The 19,852-nt window shown below is 40.4% G+C and overlaps 1 protein-coding gene across 2 annotated transcripts in view; it reads left to right on the forward strand.

The window, feature by feature from the left end:
* Positions 1–14,217: 14,217 nt before the first annotated feature.
* Psma8 (proteasome 20S subunit alpha 8) overlaps positions 14,218–19,852 on the forward strand; it is a 53,008-nt gene continuing 47,373 nt past the window's right edge. For both annotated transcript variants that reach the window (XM_004654844.2, XM_004654845.2), the window contains exon 1: positions 14,218–14,319. In XM_004654844.2, the coding sequence (XP_004654901.1) occupies positions 14,218–14,319 (102 nt within the window). The remainder of the gene's footprint in view (positions 14,320–19,852) is intronic.

The raw sequence follows: 19,852 nt of genomic DNA on the forward strand, positions 1-19,852 counted from the left end.
ACAGAACAGAGGACCCAGATTTAAGTCAGGGTAGCTACAGCCAACTGATGTTCGACAAAAATACTCCTTGGAGAAAAGACAGCCTCTTCAAGAAATGGTACTGGGAAAACTGGATATGTATCTGTAGAAGGATGAAAATAGATCCTTATCTCTTATCTCTCTCCATGCACAAGAATTAAGTCCAAATGGATTAAAGATACTAATATCAGACCTGAAACTTCGAAACTGCTAGAGGAAAAAAAATAGGGAAACCCTTTAACATATTGATATTGGCAAAGACTTTCTGAATATAGCCCCAGTTTTCCAGGAAATAAAACCACTGATCAACTGTTGGGACCTCATGAAATCACAAAGCTTTGTTTGGCAAAGGACACTGTGAATAGAGCAAAGAGGCAACTTACAGAATGAAAGAAAAATCTTTGCCAGTTGCACATCTGACAGAGGATTAATATCCAGGATATAAAAAAAACTCAAAAAACTAAATAATAAGAAATCAAACAACCCCATTAAAAAATAGGCTATGGAACTAAATAGAGAGTTCTCAAAAGAAGAAATACACATGGCATATAAACATCTAAAACAATGTCCTATATCCCTAGTCATCAGGGAAATGCAAATTAAAACTACTTTGAGATTCCATCTCACTCCTGTCAGAATGCCTGCCATCATGAAAACAAAGGACTATAAATGCTGGCGGGGATGTGGAAAGAGACAAACCCTTCTACACTGTTGGTGGGAATGCAATCTAGTCCAGCCATTGTGGAAGTCAGTGTGGAGGTTCCTAAGACAGCTAAAAATATATCTATCATATGACCCAGCTATAGTACTCCTAGGCATATATCCTAAGGACTCGTCTCACTACCTTGGAGATACTTGCTCAACCATGTTTATTGCCGCTCTATTCACAATAGCTGGGAAATGGAACCAGCCTAGATGTCCCTCAACTGATGAGTGGATAATGAAGATGTGGCACATTCATACAATGGAGTTCTACTCAGTGGCAAAGAAAAATGAAAACATGAAATTTGTAGGAAGATAGATATATATCTGAAAAAAGATTATACCTCGTGAGTGTGGCAGTCAGGTTTGCATTGCAGGCAGAAATCACCTGACTAAGAGCAGCTTTTGTGATAAAAGAATTTATTTTGGCTTACAGACTCTAGGAAAAGCTCCATGATGGCAGGGGAAAACGATGACATGAGCAGGAGGCGGACATCATCTCCTGGCCAACCCAAAGTATATAGTAGTAACAGGAGAGTGTGCCAAACACTGGCAAGGGGAAACTGGCTATAACAGCCATATGCCCATCCCCAACAATACACCACCTCCAGGAGTCATTAATTCCCAAATCTCTATCAGCTGGGAACCTATCATTCAGAACACCTAAATGGTCTCAATATCCATAACTTCACAATGCCTGACACGATCTACACAAGACCATCATAATAGGAGGAAATGATGAATGACATCAAAATAAAAGACAGACTGATTGAAAGAGTGAATGGGATGTAGAATGTCAAAGGGGAAAGTGGGGGAAGGGCGGGAATTACCATGGGTTATTATCTATAATTATGGGAGCTATCAATAATTTTTTAAATTGAGGTAGAGATTGATTGAGAAAGGCACCTGGAATCCACTTCTGGCCTCCACACACATGCTTACATATGTGCATCCTCATCTGCATGCATATGAACACAAATGTGCACACACAAACAAATCAAACCCAAAGTATTTAATATTGTTCTGATATCTTTGACTTGGAAAATAGTTCCTTCTTAATATTTTATTTATTTATTTGAAAGAGAAAGAGAGTAGATGATAGAAAGAGAATGGTCATACCAGGGTTTCTAGCCATTGCAAATGAACTCCAGACACATGGGCCACGTTGTGCATCTGGCTTACATTGGTCCTGAGGAATCAAACCTGGGGCCTTTAGCTTTGCAGGCAAGCATCTTAACAGCTAAGGCACCTCTCCAGACCATTATGACTTGTTCATTCACGCATATTACTGAGTTTTTAAAAATTAATTTTTTTCTTATTTATTTGCAAGCAGAAAGAAAAACACAGAGAAAGAGAGAACGAGAGAGAGAGAGAATGGACCTGGCAGGGCCTCCAGCCACTGCAAGTAAACTCCAGATACATGTGCCACTTGTTGCATATGGCTCTACATGGGTACTAGGAACTCAAACAGGGGTCGTTGTGCTTTGCAGGCAAGTGCCTTAACTGCTGAGCCATCTCTCCAGCCCTTGATACTATTTCAAATGCTTTTGTATTTTAATTTACAGTTATTCATCACTTGTACATTGAACTACAGTTTATTTTTATATGTTAGTCTTGAATCCTATAGTGTTTTTAAGCTTATTTACATATTATGGTAGTTTAAATATATATTAAGCAGGTGATGTACATAGTTAATTGTAACTTTGCAAATATAAACAGTTTTACTTCCTTCTTTCTAATTTGGGTGCCATGTGTTTGTGTCCTGTTGTTTGGGTTAGGTCCTCTGATGTATTGTTGAACAGAAGTAGAAAAAGGGGACAAAGAAAAAAAGAATAATGTGGAAAGGCTGAAGGCTTAGCAGTTAAGGCACTTGTTTGATTCCCCAGGACCCACATAAGCCAGATGCATTAGGTGGCACATGAATCTGGAGTTTGTTTGCAGTGGCTGGAGCCCCTGGAAAACCCATTCTCTCTCTCTCGCTCTCTGCCTTTCTCCAAATAAATAAACAAAAATAAAATATTTTTTAAAAAGAATAATGTGGAAACAGGAGAACAAAAAAGAAGCAGCAAAGGGGGATTCCTCCCTCCCCCACCATTGCTGAGAGGGGACAAGAAGAGGTGAGAGCAGAATTTCCCTTAGGTGACAGTTCCAAGTCCATTTATGTGAATTAGGCATTAATAAGAATGAGCCTCCTCATTAGGCTCAGGTGTGTAGGGAGGGACCTGATTGGCTGGTGGACCCAGAAGGAACACTGACTTAGGAAGGGCCTTCCCACAGGGGCTAAGTCTGCAAAATTGGGGAAGAAACAGGAAGCTATTGCTGATGTTGCTTAGAGCCACTGTGGGTGACACTAGATAATGTACTTTTGAGTGAATAAAGGGTATTGAAGAAATCAAGGAGGAAATTAAAATTTTCTTGGAAGCAAAGGAAAATGACAATGGAACCAGCAGGTGCTCTGGGATACAAGCAAGGAAGTCCTAAGAGGAAAGTTTATAGCTGTAAGTGCATATGTGAAGAAATTAGAGAGATGGCAAAACACTTAATCCACCTCAAGTCTCTAGTAAAACAGCAACAAGCCAATCCCAAACCCAATAGGCAGCAAGAAATAATCAAAATCAGGGCAGATATTAATGAAATAGATACTAAAAGAACAATACACAGAATTAATCAAATGACGAGTTGACTCTTTGATAAATAATCATTAGCCAAAATAACAAAAGGAAGAGAGAAGCCCCCAAATTAGTCAAATTACAGACAAAAGGGGAGCTGTTACAATATACCCTAGTGAAAGCCAAAATGCCATTAGAGAATACTTTGAAAACTTATATTCCAAAATGCTGAAAAATCTAGAGGAAATGGACAAAGTTCTAAGTACATATAACTCTCAAAGTTAAAAGAGGAGGACACCAACAACTTAAACAGACCTACTACAACCAATGAGATAAAGTCTGTAATTAAAAAGTTCCACCCACCTTCTGAGGGTGCTGGGCATGTTCCCACAGGCGCTCCCATGAAGATGCTTCTCTCCTGCTCTGTGAGCCCTCTTAACTTAATAAAACATTCCAGCAGCAAAAAAAATAAATAAAATAAAATAAAAGTTCCACACAAAGAAAAGCCCTGAACCAGACTGATTCACCACAGAATTCGATCCAACCTTTAAGGACAATCTGGTATCTAAAGCCAATTCTTTTCAATGTGCACCAAAATATGGAAAGGGAAGGGGCACTTCCAGATTCATCCTACAAAGCCAGGATTACCCTGATTCCTAAATTGGATAAAGTCATAACCAAACAAAAGGAAACTTACAGACCGTTTTCCCCATGAACTTAGATGCAAAAATCCTCAACAAGAGTCTTACAAACCAATTCAAGAAAAAATTAATAAGAGCTGGAGAGATGGCTTAACAGTTAAGGTGCTTGCAAAGCCTAAGGACCCATGTTCGATTCCCCAGAGCCCACATGAGCCAGACACACAAGGTGATGCAAGCGCAAGGTCTCACATGCACACAAGGTGGTGTGCGCATCTGGAGTTGGGTTGCAGTGGCTAGATGCCCTGGCATGCCAATTCTCTCTCTCTCTCTTTCTCATAAAAAATTACAAAAAAGAAAACATTAATAAGATCATATCACCATGACCACTTAATAAACTTAATGATAGAAACCACATGATCATATCAATTAATGCCAAAAAGGCATTTGAAAAAGTCCAACATTCCTTCATGATAAAAGTCCTGGAGAAAGTTGAAACAGATGGAACATACCTCAAAATAATAAAGATTAAGCATGACAAACCCATGACAAATATATTAAATAGAGAAAAATTGACACCTTTCCTCCCCAAACAGGAACAGGATAAGGATGTCCACTCTTGCTACTTCTATTCAATATTGTGCTTGAAGTCCTAGCTAGAATAATAAGATAAGAAGAAGACATAAAAGGAATAAAAATGAAAAAGGAGCTGGGTGTGGAGGTGTACAACCTTAATCCCAGTACTTGGGAGGCAGAGATAGGAGGATTACCATGAGGTTTAGGCCACCCTGAGACTACATGGTGATTCCAGGTCACCCTGGGCTAGAGTGAAAGTGTACATCAAAAAAAAAAAAAAAAAAAAAAGTCCAAAACTTAAAAAGCAAAAAAACACTTTGTTCACTTAAAAAGTTCTTAAAATTTTTAATTGTTTATTTCTTTCTTTTTTTTTAATTAATTTATTTATTTATTTGAGAGCGACAGACACAGAGAGAAAGACAGATAGAGGAAAAGAGAGAGAATGGACGCACCAGGGCCTTCAGCCTCTGCAAATGAACTCCAGACGCGTGCGCCCCCTTGTGCATCTGGCTAACGTGGGACCTGGGGAACCGAGCCTCGAACCGGGGTCCTTAGGCTTCACAGGCCAGCGCTTAACCGCCAAGCCGTCTCTCCAGCCCCTGTTTATTTATTTCTTCAGACAGAGAAAAAGACAGATAGAGAGAGCAAGTACAGGCTTTCCAGGGCCTCCTGCTACTGCAAATGAACTGCAGAAATATGTGCCACTTTGTGCATCTGGCTTTACGTGGGTACTGGGAAATTAAAACTGAGCCAGTGGGATTTGCAAGCACTGATCCATCTCACCAGTCCATCTCTTAAAAATTTTTGAAGATCTCAATGTTTATTTCTTAAATGTACTTTACCTATTAATACTTCTGACATTAGAAATTAAAATACTATAATTCTTAGTTTATGAAATTACTCATTGCATACTCTTCACTTATTTGAAACACTTCAATAAAAATAATATTTTCCAAATTTTTTTAGAAATGAGGAAAGTCTCTCACCCATTATATATTCTACACACATTTAAAATATTTCAGTGAAAAAATATTCTTCAGTTTTTTGAAACAGTGAAAAATCTCTCTCTCTTTTCTCCTTTAGCTTTATGGAGATCAAACCCAAAACTTTATACACACTAGATAAATATTTTACCACTGAGCTTCCAGTCTCTTTAATTTCTGGCTTAATTTAATATAGTTGAAGTCTCATATCTGCTTCTGAAACCTATTGCAATATGCTTTATTTTTGGTTGGAAATACCTAGCCTCACAAGAATATTAGAAAATAGAGGGGTATGGTTTGTTTTAACTATTTGATTGAAGCAGTCTTTAGAATACATCACATCAATTAGTCAATGATTTCATTATACATTCACTGACATTAAACCAAAAGGTCAGAAAATCATAGTTTCCAGATTACTTAAACTATGTAATCTAAAATTTTATCACCAAGTGGTCTATGTAGAGGCAGGGGAGAGCTGGGGGAGTGAAGAGTTAATAAGAATTAAAGATGTTATGAATAAGCCATATGGAAATCAACTTCTTTGCTAGCTAAATAGTGTATATGTTAAAAAGAGAGAGCGTTTGGGCAGAAGGACCTTCTTTGGGTAATCATAATGAACTCAGAAGCCTTAGCAAAGTGTTGGTCTAGGAAGTCTAGGAGGCCCTCAATGACCCTAAAACCTGACAGGCTATTGCCAAGGCTCTTGGTTGTACACCTTAGCTAGATGGCAAGACTCTACTGCCTGAAGATACCACATTCACAAGCTTCAGTTCATTGAGAAATCAAGCTGGAGCTAAACTGGAAGCCTCCTCCCTGTTGAGTAGTTTTCATGATTCTGCAAAAAGCGATGTAGCCTATTGGGAAGAAAAGTCATCAACAATCTTAACTAGCAGTGGACTGAACATGCATGCTGCTCTCCCTGACAGCCTGAGAACCTTCTCTATGGAAATGGTGGTAGACACTGAGGAGACTCAAAACTCACCAAAGCAAGGCAGGCATGGTGGCACACACCTTTAATCCTAGTACTGGGAAGGCAGAAGTAGAAGGCTTGCTGTTTGTTCCAGGCCAGCCTGGGACTACAGAATGAGTTCCAGGTCAGTCTGTGCTACAGTGAGTGAGACCCTACTTCAGGAAAAAAAAAAAAAAAAAATCACCAAGGCAGAAAATAAGAGGCTGTTGAGAGCCCAGCACTAAAGGAAATTTCTAACACAACCTTCAAGGCTGCGGGAGGAAAGAATGCAAGAGCCCCAGGGGCACACAGGCATTCTTTGGGATGCTGTCTTGCTGACATAAAGTGGTGCATTCATACCCCACAATGGTTACCCACACCCTGCACTGCTATGAGCCCATCAACATTTTGACATAGAGGAAGGAGGGCAAAAGGAATGAGGCAACAAAACAAAGGACTGCCATGAAAGGGGAGAGTCCTCAGTAGATGAGGAGGCAGGGGAGAGGAGACAATAATAATCTGATGAGAACATGACCAAATTACAATATGTTTATATATTAAAGGTCCCACCAAAAGTTAAAAAAAAAAAAAACAATTTCCTTGGGAGGAAATATTCAATGATAAGGTGAAAGGATATTTTGATAGAATTATTTTTCTAAACTTGACTATATGATTCTGTGTCTGACTTGCAAATGAACCAAGCCAAATCATACTTGCTCTTCAAACAGATTCACCTAGACACCCACATTTCTGTGACTTTAGAGGATAGTTGCGGTACTTCAGATGCTTCTAAACTTTGAGATTGTCTATGATACATGATCCATAAAATAATGATTTATTAAAAGAAAATAATAACTTGAGGATTTCCAGATAAGCTGGCAGCATAGTAGCCACACAAAAGCAACCTGGGAGGAGGGGTGAGCAGAAAAGCAAAATACACTCTTCTACTGAAAAATGGAGGTGTATAAGAAATTATCAACCTTGGCATAAAAGCAGGAGATACCCAGCACTTCTAGCAACAATAGAACCAGGTAGAATCGGCTCCCACCGTGGTGCTGGTCCACGCAGCCACCAGGCTCTGCCTGAGCCACAGGAGAAGCCAAGTGGAGGCATTTCCCACTCACACCAGCCTCCTTGCAAATTCACAACACCTGAAGGAGAAGACAGCAGGGACCAGCTTAGCTGGTAAGCAGGGGGATCACAGGGACCACCTACGCAGCTCCTGTACAACTTCAGACAGCTTCCCCTCCCCCCCCCCACCAGTGCCCACAACCACTGGAGACTTGAGTAAGGGAACTCAGCTGCACCGGTGATCAGAGCAGTGGACCCACCAGTCCAGCTAGCCTAGCTGAGACCACAGGGCAGAAAAGTGGGCCCCAAGTGGGCAGACAGTATAAGTGACACCAAAGCCATCCCAAAAGGTAACAGGGCTACTCACACTGGGTCAGTACCTGCCACAAAGCCTGTTAAATAAAACCTGCATTGAAGTGCTAATCACACTTTCCATGTTAGAGCAGTTTATGTGTTACATCTGTTTGATGGTCGGATTTGCCGTTCTTTTTAAAATTTATTTATTTGATAAAGAGGGAGGGAGAGAGGGAAAGGGAGAGAGAGAGAGAGAATGGGCACACCAAGGCTTCTAGCCACTGCAAATGAACTCCAGACACGTGTGCCCTTTGTGCATCTGGCTAATGTGGGTCCTGGGGAATTGAACCAGGGTCCCTTGGCTTTGCAGGCAATCACTTTAACCACTAAGCAACCCCTCCAGCCTGGATTTGACATTCTTAAATAAGCTGTATTTGGGGGGCTGTCTTTTGTTGCTTCCTGATTGTTGGGAGCTATGAACCGAACCTCGGCCATGTTGACAGAAACCGCCATCTAGCAGGTTAAGTTTCTATTTCCTCATCTAATGATCTATTACCAGAAATGAAGAAATCGTTATGCTTGGGTGATAGCCTCTCCTGGTGCTGCCGGTAATTGATGAAGAAACAAAGAAATTGCATTTAGCCAGTGATCCTGTGATCTCTGGCCTGAATATGACTCCTTCCCCCTACAACCCTATAAAAACCTATGTGGGGCTGGAGAGATGGCTTAGTGGTTAAGCGCTTGCCTGTGAAGCCTAAGGACCCCGGTTCGAGGCTCGCTTCCCCAGGTCCCACGTTAGCCAGATGCACAAGGGGGCGCACGCGTCTGGAGTTCGTTTGCAGTGGCTGGAGGCCCTGGCACGCCCATTCTCTCTCTCTCCCTCTATCTGTCTTTCTCTCTGTGTCTGTCACTCTCAAATAAAGAAAAATGAACAAGCAAAAAAAAAAAAAAAAATTAAAAAAAAACCTATGTGTAAAAATAAACTTCGAGACCTTGACAAATACCAAGCTTGGTCTCCTTCTTGTGTCTGTTTACCTCCCTCCATCCAGGTTAGCTTCTCCTCGAGTCCTTGTTCGACTCCTCACTGGCCGGGGCACCTGATTTATAGTGCCTTTGTCTTCTGTCATTTTGAAAGCAGGGTCTCACTTGCCCCCATACTGGCCTGGAAACCTTAACAGACCAGAAATCTCAGCTTCCCAGTTGACAGGATTAAGAGTTTGGGGCGACAATGACTTTGTTACATTATTTGTTTTAATACCCAGTCTTACACAAATACTCCATGCTGGTTTTGATTGAATATGTATATTGCTCAGTAGAATTTTAGGATTTGCCTATATTTTGCTCCACCAAGCCTACTAGAATTGCATAGCAGATGAACTCAACTCCTAGGGTCACTTCTGCTGGTACTCTGGGAATAATAGAAGAGCCATACCTGTCAACTTAAGCTCCTATCCTGAAGATATATAATGTCAGATATAAACATCTAAAAATAGTGTAGATAATTAGAAAACCCAAGCATCAAATTAACCCAAGAAGCAAAAATCTCTGCATTATAATACAAGAAACAAAAACAAATCAAGACAATATAATTCCACCCAATAAAATTTTATCAGAAATGACCTCCAGTGCGACTGACTTAGATGAAATGCCTGACAAATATTTCAAAAGATTGATTATAACTATGTTCAAAGAAATCAAAGGAGTCAAAGAAGAAAGCAAGTTCCCAAAGGAGTTAATGAAATAAGGAGGTTAGTGCAAGACATGGGTAAGGAAATAGAAACACTGAATAAAAACCAATCAGAAATACTAGAAATGCAAAACACAATAAGTCAAATGAAAATTTCTGAGGAAAGTCTCACCAATAGAATGGATGAAGGAAAGGACAGAATATCAACAACCTGTCATGGTAAAAATCCTAAAGAAACTGGGAATAGAAGGAACATATCTCAACATAATAAAGGCTGTTTATGACAAAGCCACAACCAACATAATGCTAGAAGAGAAAAACTTGAAGCTTTTCCACGAAATCAGAAATAAGACAAGGGTAGCCATAATTCCCACTTTTATTTAATATAGTAGTAGAAGTCTTAGCTATAGCAATAAAGTAAGAGACAACATAAAATGGGTACAAATTGAAAGGAACAGATAAAATTATCATTATTTAACTAGGTATGGTGGCACATGCCTTTAATCCCAGCACTCAGGAGGCAGAGTAGGAGGATTGCCGTGAGTTCGAGGCTACCCTGAGACTACATAGTTAAGTTCAGGTCAGTGTGGGCCACAGTGAGACACTACCTCAAAAAACCAATCCCCCCAATATATATATTATTATTTGCAGATGATATGGTTCTATACATATAGGATCAAAGACTCTACTAGCAAACTGTTAGAGCTGATAAACAGTTTTGGCAATGTAGCAGGATACAAAATAAACACAGAAATCAGTACCTTTACTATATACTAATAACAAACATGCTAAGGATGAAATCAGGGAATCACTCCCATTCACAATTGCCTCAAAAAAATTAATAAAGTACCTTGGAATAAACCCAAGGATCCCTGCAATGAAAACTTTAAAACACTCAAGACAGAAATTGCAGAAGATACTAGGAAATGGACAGACATCCCATGTTCTTGGATTGGAAGAACCAATATTGTGAAATGTCAATCTTGCCAAAAGTAATATACACATTTCATGGAGTCTCCATCCAAATTCCAATGTCATTCTTCATGGAAATAGAAAAATAATTCTAAAACTCGTTTGGAAGCACAAAATTCCTCCAATAGCCAAAACAAATTTTTTTGTTTTGTTTTTGTTTTTTGAGGTAGGGTCTCATTCCAGCTCAGGTTGACCTGGAATTCACTATGTAATCTCAGGGTGGCCTCAAACTCACGATGTTCCTCCTACCTCTGCCTCCTGAGTTCTGGGATTAAAGACATGCACTGCAATGCCTGGCTTTTTATTTTTTTTTTATTTTTTTGAGAGAGAGACAGAGAAAGAGAGGAAGAGGCAGAGAGAAAGAGAGGGGTGGGGGGAGAGGGAGAGAGAGAATGAGTGCTCCAGGGCTTTTTAGTCCATGAATGAACTCCAGATGCATGCCCCTTTGTGGTGCATGAGTGACATTGCACAGTGCTTGCATCACTGTGCCTCTGGCTAAGTGGGACCTGGATGTTTAAACTTACATTCTTAGGCTTTGCAGGCAAGCACCTTAACTGCTAAGCCACCTCTCCAGCCCAGCCAAAACAATTTTGAGCAACAAGGCTGGAAGTATCACCATATCAGATTTTAAGTTATATCACAGAGCCATAGTCACAAAAACAGCATGCTGCTGGCACAAAGACAAAAAGTAGATAAATGGAACAGAATAGAAGACTCAGATGTAAATCCAGGCAGCTACAGCCATCTGATTTTCAACAAAAATGCCAAAAATATTTATTGGGGAAAAGACAGCCTCTTTAACCTGTATATTAATGGTACTCTCACTTTTGGTTAGAGAAGCTTCCCTTTTTAGATGGCTGTGAAAACTGGGATGACCCAAAAGGCATCATAGTGTTGACAGAGGCGTATTCAGCACTGAAACATCTCTATGACACCTTAAAGGCTCACGGTCCATTGTAGAAGAGGTGGTAGAAAGAATGTAAAAGCCAAAAGAAGGGTAGGAGTGCTTACAATGCAATTGACCAGACAGAAATTGGCCTGGATATCCATAACTTTGCAGTGCCTAGTACTACCTACAGGAGACCCTCATAGTAGGAGGAAAAGATGATGACATCAGTATAAAAGAGGGACTAATTGAGAGGGGGAGGGGATATGATGGGGAATGGATTTGTGAAGGGGAAAGTAGGGGAGGAAGGGATTATGGTTTATTTTCTATAATTATGGAAGTTGTCAGTAAAACGTTTAAAAAAACAAATAATATTCTGATTATTGAATGACATTCTGAATTGAAACTATTTTTCTTCTTATCATGCTTAGTGATAACAAGTAGAATGTGGGCCAGGCATGACGGTGTATGCATTTAAGCTCAGCACTCAGGAGGCTGAAGTAGAAGGATCACTGTGAGTTTGAGGCCATCGTGAGATTACATAGTGAATTCCAGGTCATCCTGGGCTACAGTGAGACCCTACCTTGAAACCACCCCTCCCAACCACCTAAAAAAAATAATACAATGTGTACTAGCACAACTTTGATAACATCACCTCAATTTATGTTAAGGCTCCATCAGTTTCACTCATGGTTCCTTTGCATTGTCAATACACAGTAAAAAATTAAATATTTTGTTAGTATTGTTACTATAGCTTTGATACTGTGAAACCCCTCAGAGTTTCTCAGGAGTCTCAAAGATCCGTGGATTACAGTTTGATAACCAGTGTTTCAGTCTAATCATAGATGGATATGATTTAAAACCCTGTGTTAGTGTTTGGGAAAAAAGATCTTTGTTGTTATTTTTGTTTTTGTTAAGTGTCAAAAACAAGTTCATTTCCTTCCCTCTCACTTAGCCAGGCAGATGGAAGTGGCAGGCATATCATTGGTGGTTAGTAGGGCTTGTTTTTATTTTATTTATTTATTTATTTATTTATTTATCCAAGGTAGGGTTTCACTCTAGACCAGACCTGGAATTCACTATGTAATCTCAGGGTGGTCTCGAACTCATGGCAATCCTCCTACATCTGCCTCCCGAGTGCGGGGATTAAAGGTGTGCACCACCATGCCTGGCTTTGTTTTATTTTTAAATCAGTTGTGCGAGCGTCCGTGTGTGCGTGTTGGAAATAGTCATGTTATTATGGTGTGGGCATATGTTTGTGGACCTGGGTATGCTTGCATGGGTATGTGTGCCTGTGGAGGCCAAAGGTAGTTCTCTGATATCTTTCTCCATAGCACTCCACGTTCATTTATTTTTCTTTTCTTTTTGAGGCAAGGGTCTTACTGTAAGGCTAAACTACAACTCACTCTATACACTCTGTAGCCCCAGGCTGGCCTTGTACTCATAGTGATCCTCCTACTTCCCAGGTGCTGGAATTAAAGGCATGCACCACCACGTCAGGCTTCCACCTGATTTTCTGAGTCAGGGTCTCTCCCTTGAGCCCAGGGCTATTTGGCTAGTCTAGCCAGCCAGCTTGATTTGGCGTTTCCCTTTTCCATCTCCTAAGAGCTGGGATTACAGTATTTGGGGTATTGAAATGGGGTCCTGCAAGTCCAAACTTTGCTCCTCATGCTGCCTCAATCAAGCACTTCATAGGCTAAGCCATTGCCCCAGCTCCCACAGTCAACAGTTTTTTAAAAAATTTTATTCAATTTTTATTTATTCATTTGAGACACACACACACACACACACACACACACACACACACACACACAGAAAGAGGCAGAGAGAGAGAGAGAGAGAGAGAAAGAGAGAGAGAGAGAGAGAGAGAGAGAGAGAATATGGGTGTGCCAGGGCCTCCAGCCACTGCAAACAAACTCCAGATGCATGCACCCCCTTGTGCATCCGGCTAATGTGGGTCCTGGGGAATCCAGCCTTGAACCTTGGTCCTTGGGCTTCACAGGCAACCGCTTAACCGCTAAGCCATCTCTCCAGCCAACAGTTTTTGACCCTTTGATAAAAGGGGATATCCCAGCCGCCTAGACCCAATCTATCTCGTGGCAGCTTACAAAGTTAAACAGAAAAAGGTAGGATAAATGCGTGGCAGCCTGTGGAATGCACAGTGCATATTGGTGTCACCGGCCTCATTAGAACTTGTTGCATATCCTGTCCAATCATTCATGTTGAAGGCTGCAGGCCATTTTTCATATTTCTGTGTTCTTCAACTTTGATCTACTCATTTTCTCGGATACCAGATTTATGTGAGCCACAGGGCCTGGTCTATATGGCCACAGCCGAATATAGATTGAGGTCTATTTTCGCTTTGCCCTTACTTCTGTACTATGGGCCTTTAGGTCCCAACAACAGCAATCATTACATGTTTGCTTTTAACTTCATTTCTTGTCTATTAAAGGATCACTTAAATTACCTAAACCTCAAGAGAAAATACTAAGCTCATTTCTTTTGTTTGTTACCCCCCCCATTGCAACATCACAAATGTGCATTGAGAAGGGATACAGATCTTATAAAAAATATTTTGTCAGTATTTCTTGAGGTTTCTCAATAAAGAATCTGGCCCCATTCTTCGTTGAAACTTGATTTAAAGTCCTTCTCTTTCCTGTCATCACCTTGCAAGCCAGCCATGATGGGAACGCAGAGGAAGAGCGTGGTCAGCCTACGTCACTTCCGCAGGCAAGGGCTTCCGGGCAGCAGAAGCGCATGCGCAGCGCATTCTGGGCGGCGCTAAACAACCACTTCCGGGCGTTAGCACGCGGTGGCAGCCAGGCCTGGGCCATGGCATCTCGGTACGACAGGGCCATCACGGTCTTCTCCCCGGACGGACACCTCTTCCAAGTGGAGTACGCACAGGAGGCGGTGAAGAAGGGCTCCACCGCGGTAAGAGCGGCTCTGGCTCTGAGCGTCCCGGCCAGGCCTCAGCTCGGAGCCGGAAGTCATCTGTCCCCCGGCGCCGGAAGTGACTGGCCCCTAGTGGAGGAAGAAACCGCTTCTCAGACTGGGACTGAAGGGGATGGGGGGATGGGCGTGGTAGTGCAAGCCTTTAATCCTAGCGCTCGGGAGGCGGAGGTAGGAGGATCGCCGTGAGTTCGAGGCCACCCTGAGACTCCATAGTGAATTCCAGGTCAGCCTGGGCTAGAGTGAGATCCTACCTCAAAAAATCAAAAAAAAAAAAAAAAAAAAAGAAAGAAAGGAAGAAAGAGAAAGAAAAAAGTAGTAAGAAGAATAAGAATAATTGGTGCATTTTACCCAGGAGGCTGAGGTCAGAGAGAGGATTGCCATGAGTTTGAGGCCAGCCTGGAGCTTAGAGTAGAGTGAGTTCCAGGTCAGTCTGGACTAGAGTAAAACCCTACCTCAAACAAAGGGGGAAAAAAAAAAACCTGCAAACAAAAACAAAAAACTGTTGCATTTCACCTGCTTCTGTTGTGAACCAGCCTTTGCTTCAAGAAAGCTGTGGACACAAAACTATGCTGTGTGTGTGTGTCTGTGTCTGTCAATGGTAATTTCAGCTCTCAGAAGACATATTAATGCTGTGCCTGACAACACAGAAAACACTTAGAATATTCTTCCTGACTGCCCATGGCCCACTCACAGACCTGTGGAAAAATTAATACTCTCTTCCCAGCTCTCTGAGGGGCTGAGGAAGGAAGATCTCTGAGAGCCACAGTGAGCTAGAGTGAAACCCTGCCTTTGGGAAAAAAAAAAATGTTTAGGCCTATGCACCCCTTCCCCATATGGACCAGATGAAACATTATTAAATTGTTGTTCATGAGAGAAAAGTTAAAAATTCTAATCCAAATATACACATTAAAAATAATAATCCCAAGCATATGGAAATCTTTTATAGAGGTTTGAATTCCCATGAATGTTCAGTCTCTTACCACTGTTTTTGTTTTAAAGTACTTGTGAAGTTTCATGACAGATCATATTCTACTTGAGACTTATGTGTCCACATTACTGAAAAACTTTTAAATACTCAGGGCAGCAGTAATACTGCTGCCAGATTTTAACTATATTCAATAATTTTAGTGATTTATAAAAATTTAAAAGGACAAAAGTGCCCTAGTGACTGAAGATCTATTACCCCCAAACTTCCAAATCCTAACCTACAAATGCAGAAGGATTTGACTTTTTGTTTTAAAGATCTCTCAAATTTCATGAGCATGTTTGTTGTGCATTTTGGAAATTGAGGCTAGCTATGAGAATACACAGAGCATTTCTGAGTCTACAAGTGGCTACTTTCTCTCACTTTCCATATCAATGTGATAATGGAAGAGAATAATTCACTTTCATTATAAATCTATCAAATATAAAGTGGCAAAAATAATTACAAAGGAGAATCACTTTTAAAGTATTTTCCATTTAATTGGGCCTACTAGTTTAGCTTCAGCTTCTTAAATAACTTTTTTTTAGAATTGTAAATTTAAGGAAAGCCTGATGTAGCTTAAACCAAAAGGGTACCATTTTGATAAAAACAAAAAGTTATACAATCCCCAGCATGGCATGTAGCATATGGTTAGAAAATAATGCCCAAGTTTTAGAGTCTAAAATAAAGGGAGTAATGGTAGAAGACTGGGGTGTAATAAGAAACCACATTGGCCATTTAAAGTGTTTTAAGAATGCTTTGAACTGATTGATAGTTCCTTTGTAATGAGCTGTAAAAGGGTAAGGATATAAAAATACCTATAGTGGGCATTTTTAAAGATACATTGGAAGGATGAGACTTTTACCTTTCGATTCTGAAAATATAATTTGCATCTTTTAATGGTTTTATTCATTGTGTTTCCTTGAGGGTGCTATGACCTTTTACACAGAATAAAGTTATGCAGCATTTGTTTACTAAAATAGGCTGTAAAACATATCTATAAATTGTTGACATACTGAGTTACAAATAAGCCAGACTAACCAGTTTTGACCACTATGTAGATATGATATTATTTGGTAATATAAAAAACTATATGGGCCATAACTAGAGAGCTCAGGTTCTGCTTCCTTCTTGTAGTTATCTGACAGCGTAAACTTGGGCCTGAAGGCTGTTTGGTTTTTGCTTTAGTTTCCTTTTCTATAATGGCAAGAATGTTTGAGTGATATTTTAGAAAAATACTTTCTTAGGGTAAAAGTGAATGATAGTGTTCTCAAGAAAAAAAAATGTGCTTTATTATCATTCCTCAATTTGTCCTTTCCTTGACCCTAAATTCTTTTTTTTTTGGGGGGGGGGTTGTTGTTGTTTTATTGTTTGTTTTTTTGTTTCTTTGAGGTAGGGTCTCACTGTAGTCCAGGCTTACCTGGAATTCTCTATGTAATCTCAGGGTGGCCTTGAACTCAAAGCAATCCTCCTACCTCTACATCTGGAGTGCTGGGATTAAAGGTGTGTACCACACGCCCATCTGTCTTTTTTAAAATGACAGAGGGAGAGAGAATTGGCACACCAGGGCCTCTAGCCACTGCAATGGAACTCCAGGTGCTTATGCCACCTTGTGCACACGTGTGACCTTGTGCTTATGTGTCACCTTGTGTGTCTGGCTTACATGGGTTCTGAGGAGTCAAACCTGGGTCTTTAGGTTTTGCAGGCAAGCACCTTAACCACTAAGCCATCTCTCCATGCCCCACCCTAAATTTCTAGTGGTTCCATATTTTCACTTATTAAATCTCAGCATTACAGTCTGACCTTCAAAGTCTTCCATATTCCTCTTCTTTAATTAAGGAGTGGCTTCTTGGGAGAAGGAAAACTTCCTATGCTCTATTTACCAATGGTTGGTTTGTTTATTTTGTTTGCTTTCTTTTGTTGTTCAAAAAGAAGAACTATCACTTAAGTAGCATTTTGTTACAGGCATTTTATGTGCATTATCTTGTATTAAGGAGAATATTTAAGATAACCCCCTTCTCTTTCTTTTGAGATAAGGTCTCACTATATAGCACTGGCTGGCCTTTAACGTGTGGCCTTCTGTCTCAGCCTCCCAACTGCTGAGATTACTGATGTGTACCACCACAATTGACCTTATTCCCATCTTTACATTTGTGGAAGTTATGATTTAGAAGCTTTCATAGCTTGACAAAAATACCCAGCTAGAAAGTGATGGAGCCTACTTTGGTACCCAGATATTTGTAGTTCTAAAGCCTGTACTTATTGCATTGTATCTTGAAATTTTGTCAGTAAATTCTTGTGTGCTAATTATGTCATCATGAATGTGAAAACACATCTGTTCCATTGAAGGCAATTGACATCTGTAAGTCTAGCAGTGAAACAGGCATCAGAGTAGCACCTGTTTCAGAGGATTTATGAGAGCTAAGTGAAATGATACATGTTAAACTCATGTTCACAGAAAGTACTCCATAAATTGTATTCATTCTTATTTACTACTCTTGTTTTTTCATTTCCCTCAACTTTGTCTATGGGTCTTCAAGTACATTATTTTGGAGACATTTTAAAATGTTTTCTAATATTTATTTGAGAGAGAAGGAAGAAGAACAAGGAGAAAGAGAGAGAATATGAATGGCTATGTCAAGGCCTCCTTCCCCTGGTAACAAACTCTAGATGCATGTGTCACTTGTGCATCTGGCTTTACATGGGTACTGAGGAATCAAACCGAGGCCATCAGGCTTTACAACCAAGTGCCTTTAACTGATGAGAAATCTTCCCAGCCCTTGAAGACCTTTTTTTGGACACTTACATAGACTGACCTAGGTGCTCCACCCTAGGATTTCACATAAACGAGTTATTCTCAATCCCTGCCTTCACAGACTTACTGTCTAGATGGGAAATTAAAAGATAAGGGGGAGAGTCCTCTCTGGGAATGGCAGCAAAACCTCTAATTTCAACAGTCAGGAAGCAGAAGTGAGAGGATTCTTGGGTCTAGACTAGCCTGGGCTCCATAAGAAGTCCATATGTTAAAAGAGAAAAAAGAGGATGGAGAAATGGTTTATCAGTTAAGGTACTTGCCCATGGGGCAAAAGGACCCAGGTTCAACTTCCCAGAACCCATGTAAACCAGATGCACAAGGTCACACCTGTGTACAAGGTGGCACGCACATCTGGAGTTCAATTGCAGGCTAGAGGTCCTGGCATGCCAATTCTTTCTCTCGCTTTCTCTTTATCTCAACAGAGAGAGAGAAAGAGAGGGAGGGAGAGAGAGAGAGAGAGATAAAGAGAGAGAGAGGGAAAAGCTGGGCATGGTGGCACATGCCTGTTATTCTAGCACTCTGGAGGCTGACGTAGGAGGATTGCTGTGAGTTCAAGGCCAGCCTGGGACTACAGAGGGAGTTCCAAGTCAGCCTGAGCTAGAGTGAGCCCCTGCCTTGAAATAAATGTATGTGTGTGTGTGTGTATGTATGTGTGTGTGTGTATGTATATATATATACACATACACACACATACATACAAAAGCATGAGGTGTTATGAAAATTCTGGATGTAAGGTAAGCCCTCCTGAGAAAGCAATACTTAAGAAGCCTCCTGAAAGAAGAAAGATTGCTACATAAACAGGGGAAAGTATTTTAGACAAATGAAATAGTATGTGGGGAGACAGGAAGCAAAAAACATGTGTTCTGGAAGCAATGGAAAAGTAGGATAAGATGAAGCCAGAAACCAGGGTCAGGTTTTAGAACACATTTAAATTATTTTATTGAGAATATACTTGACTCTGAGGTCAAGAGACTTTGAAAGACTTTGGGGTGAACAGAATAGAGGACCCAGATGTAAGCCCAAGTAGCTATAGCCACCTGATATTCGATAAAAATGCCAAAAATACTCATTGGAGAAGAGACAGCCTCTTCAGCAAATGGTGTTTTGAAAACTGGATAAAAAGCTGCAGAAGGATGAAAATAGATTCTTCTCTCTCGCCATGCACAAGAATTAAGTCCAAATGGATTAAAGACCTTAACATCAGACCGGAAACTTTGAAACTGCTAGAGGAAAAAGTAGGGGAAACCCTTCAACATATTGGTCTTGGCAAAGACTTTCTGAATACAACCCCAATTGCTCAGGCAATAAAACCACAGATTAACCACTGGGACCTAATGAAATTACAAAGATTTTGCACCGCAAAGGACACAGTGAAAAAAGCAAAGAGGCAACCTACAGAATGGGAAAAAATCTTCGCCAGCTATATATCTGATATATAGGATTAATATCTAGGATATACAAAGAACTCAAAAAGTTAAATAATAAGGAATCAAACAAGCCAATCAAAAAATGGGCTATGGAGCTAAATAGAGAGTTCTCAAAGGAAGAAATACGAATGGCATATAAGCATCTAAAAAAATGTTCTACGTCACTAGTCATCAGGGAAATGCAGATTAAAACTACATTGAGATTCCATCTCACTCCTGTCAGATTGGCCACCATCATGAAAACAAATGATCATAAATGTTGGCGGGGATGTGGAAAAAAAGGAACCCTTCTGCACTGCTGGTGGG

The sequence above is a fragment of the Jaculus jaculus genome, chromosome 15 (genome assembly GCF_020740685.1).
Source record: "Jaculus jaculus isolate mJacJac1 chromosome 15, mJacJac1.mat.Y.cur, whole genome shotgun sequence".
Taxonomy (NCBI): Eukaryota; Metazoa; Chordata; class Mammalia; order Rodentia; family Dipodidae; genus Jaculus; species Jaculus jaculus.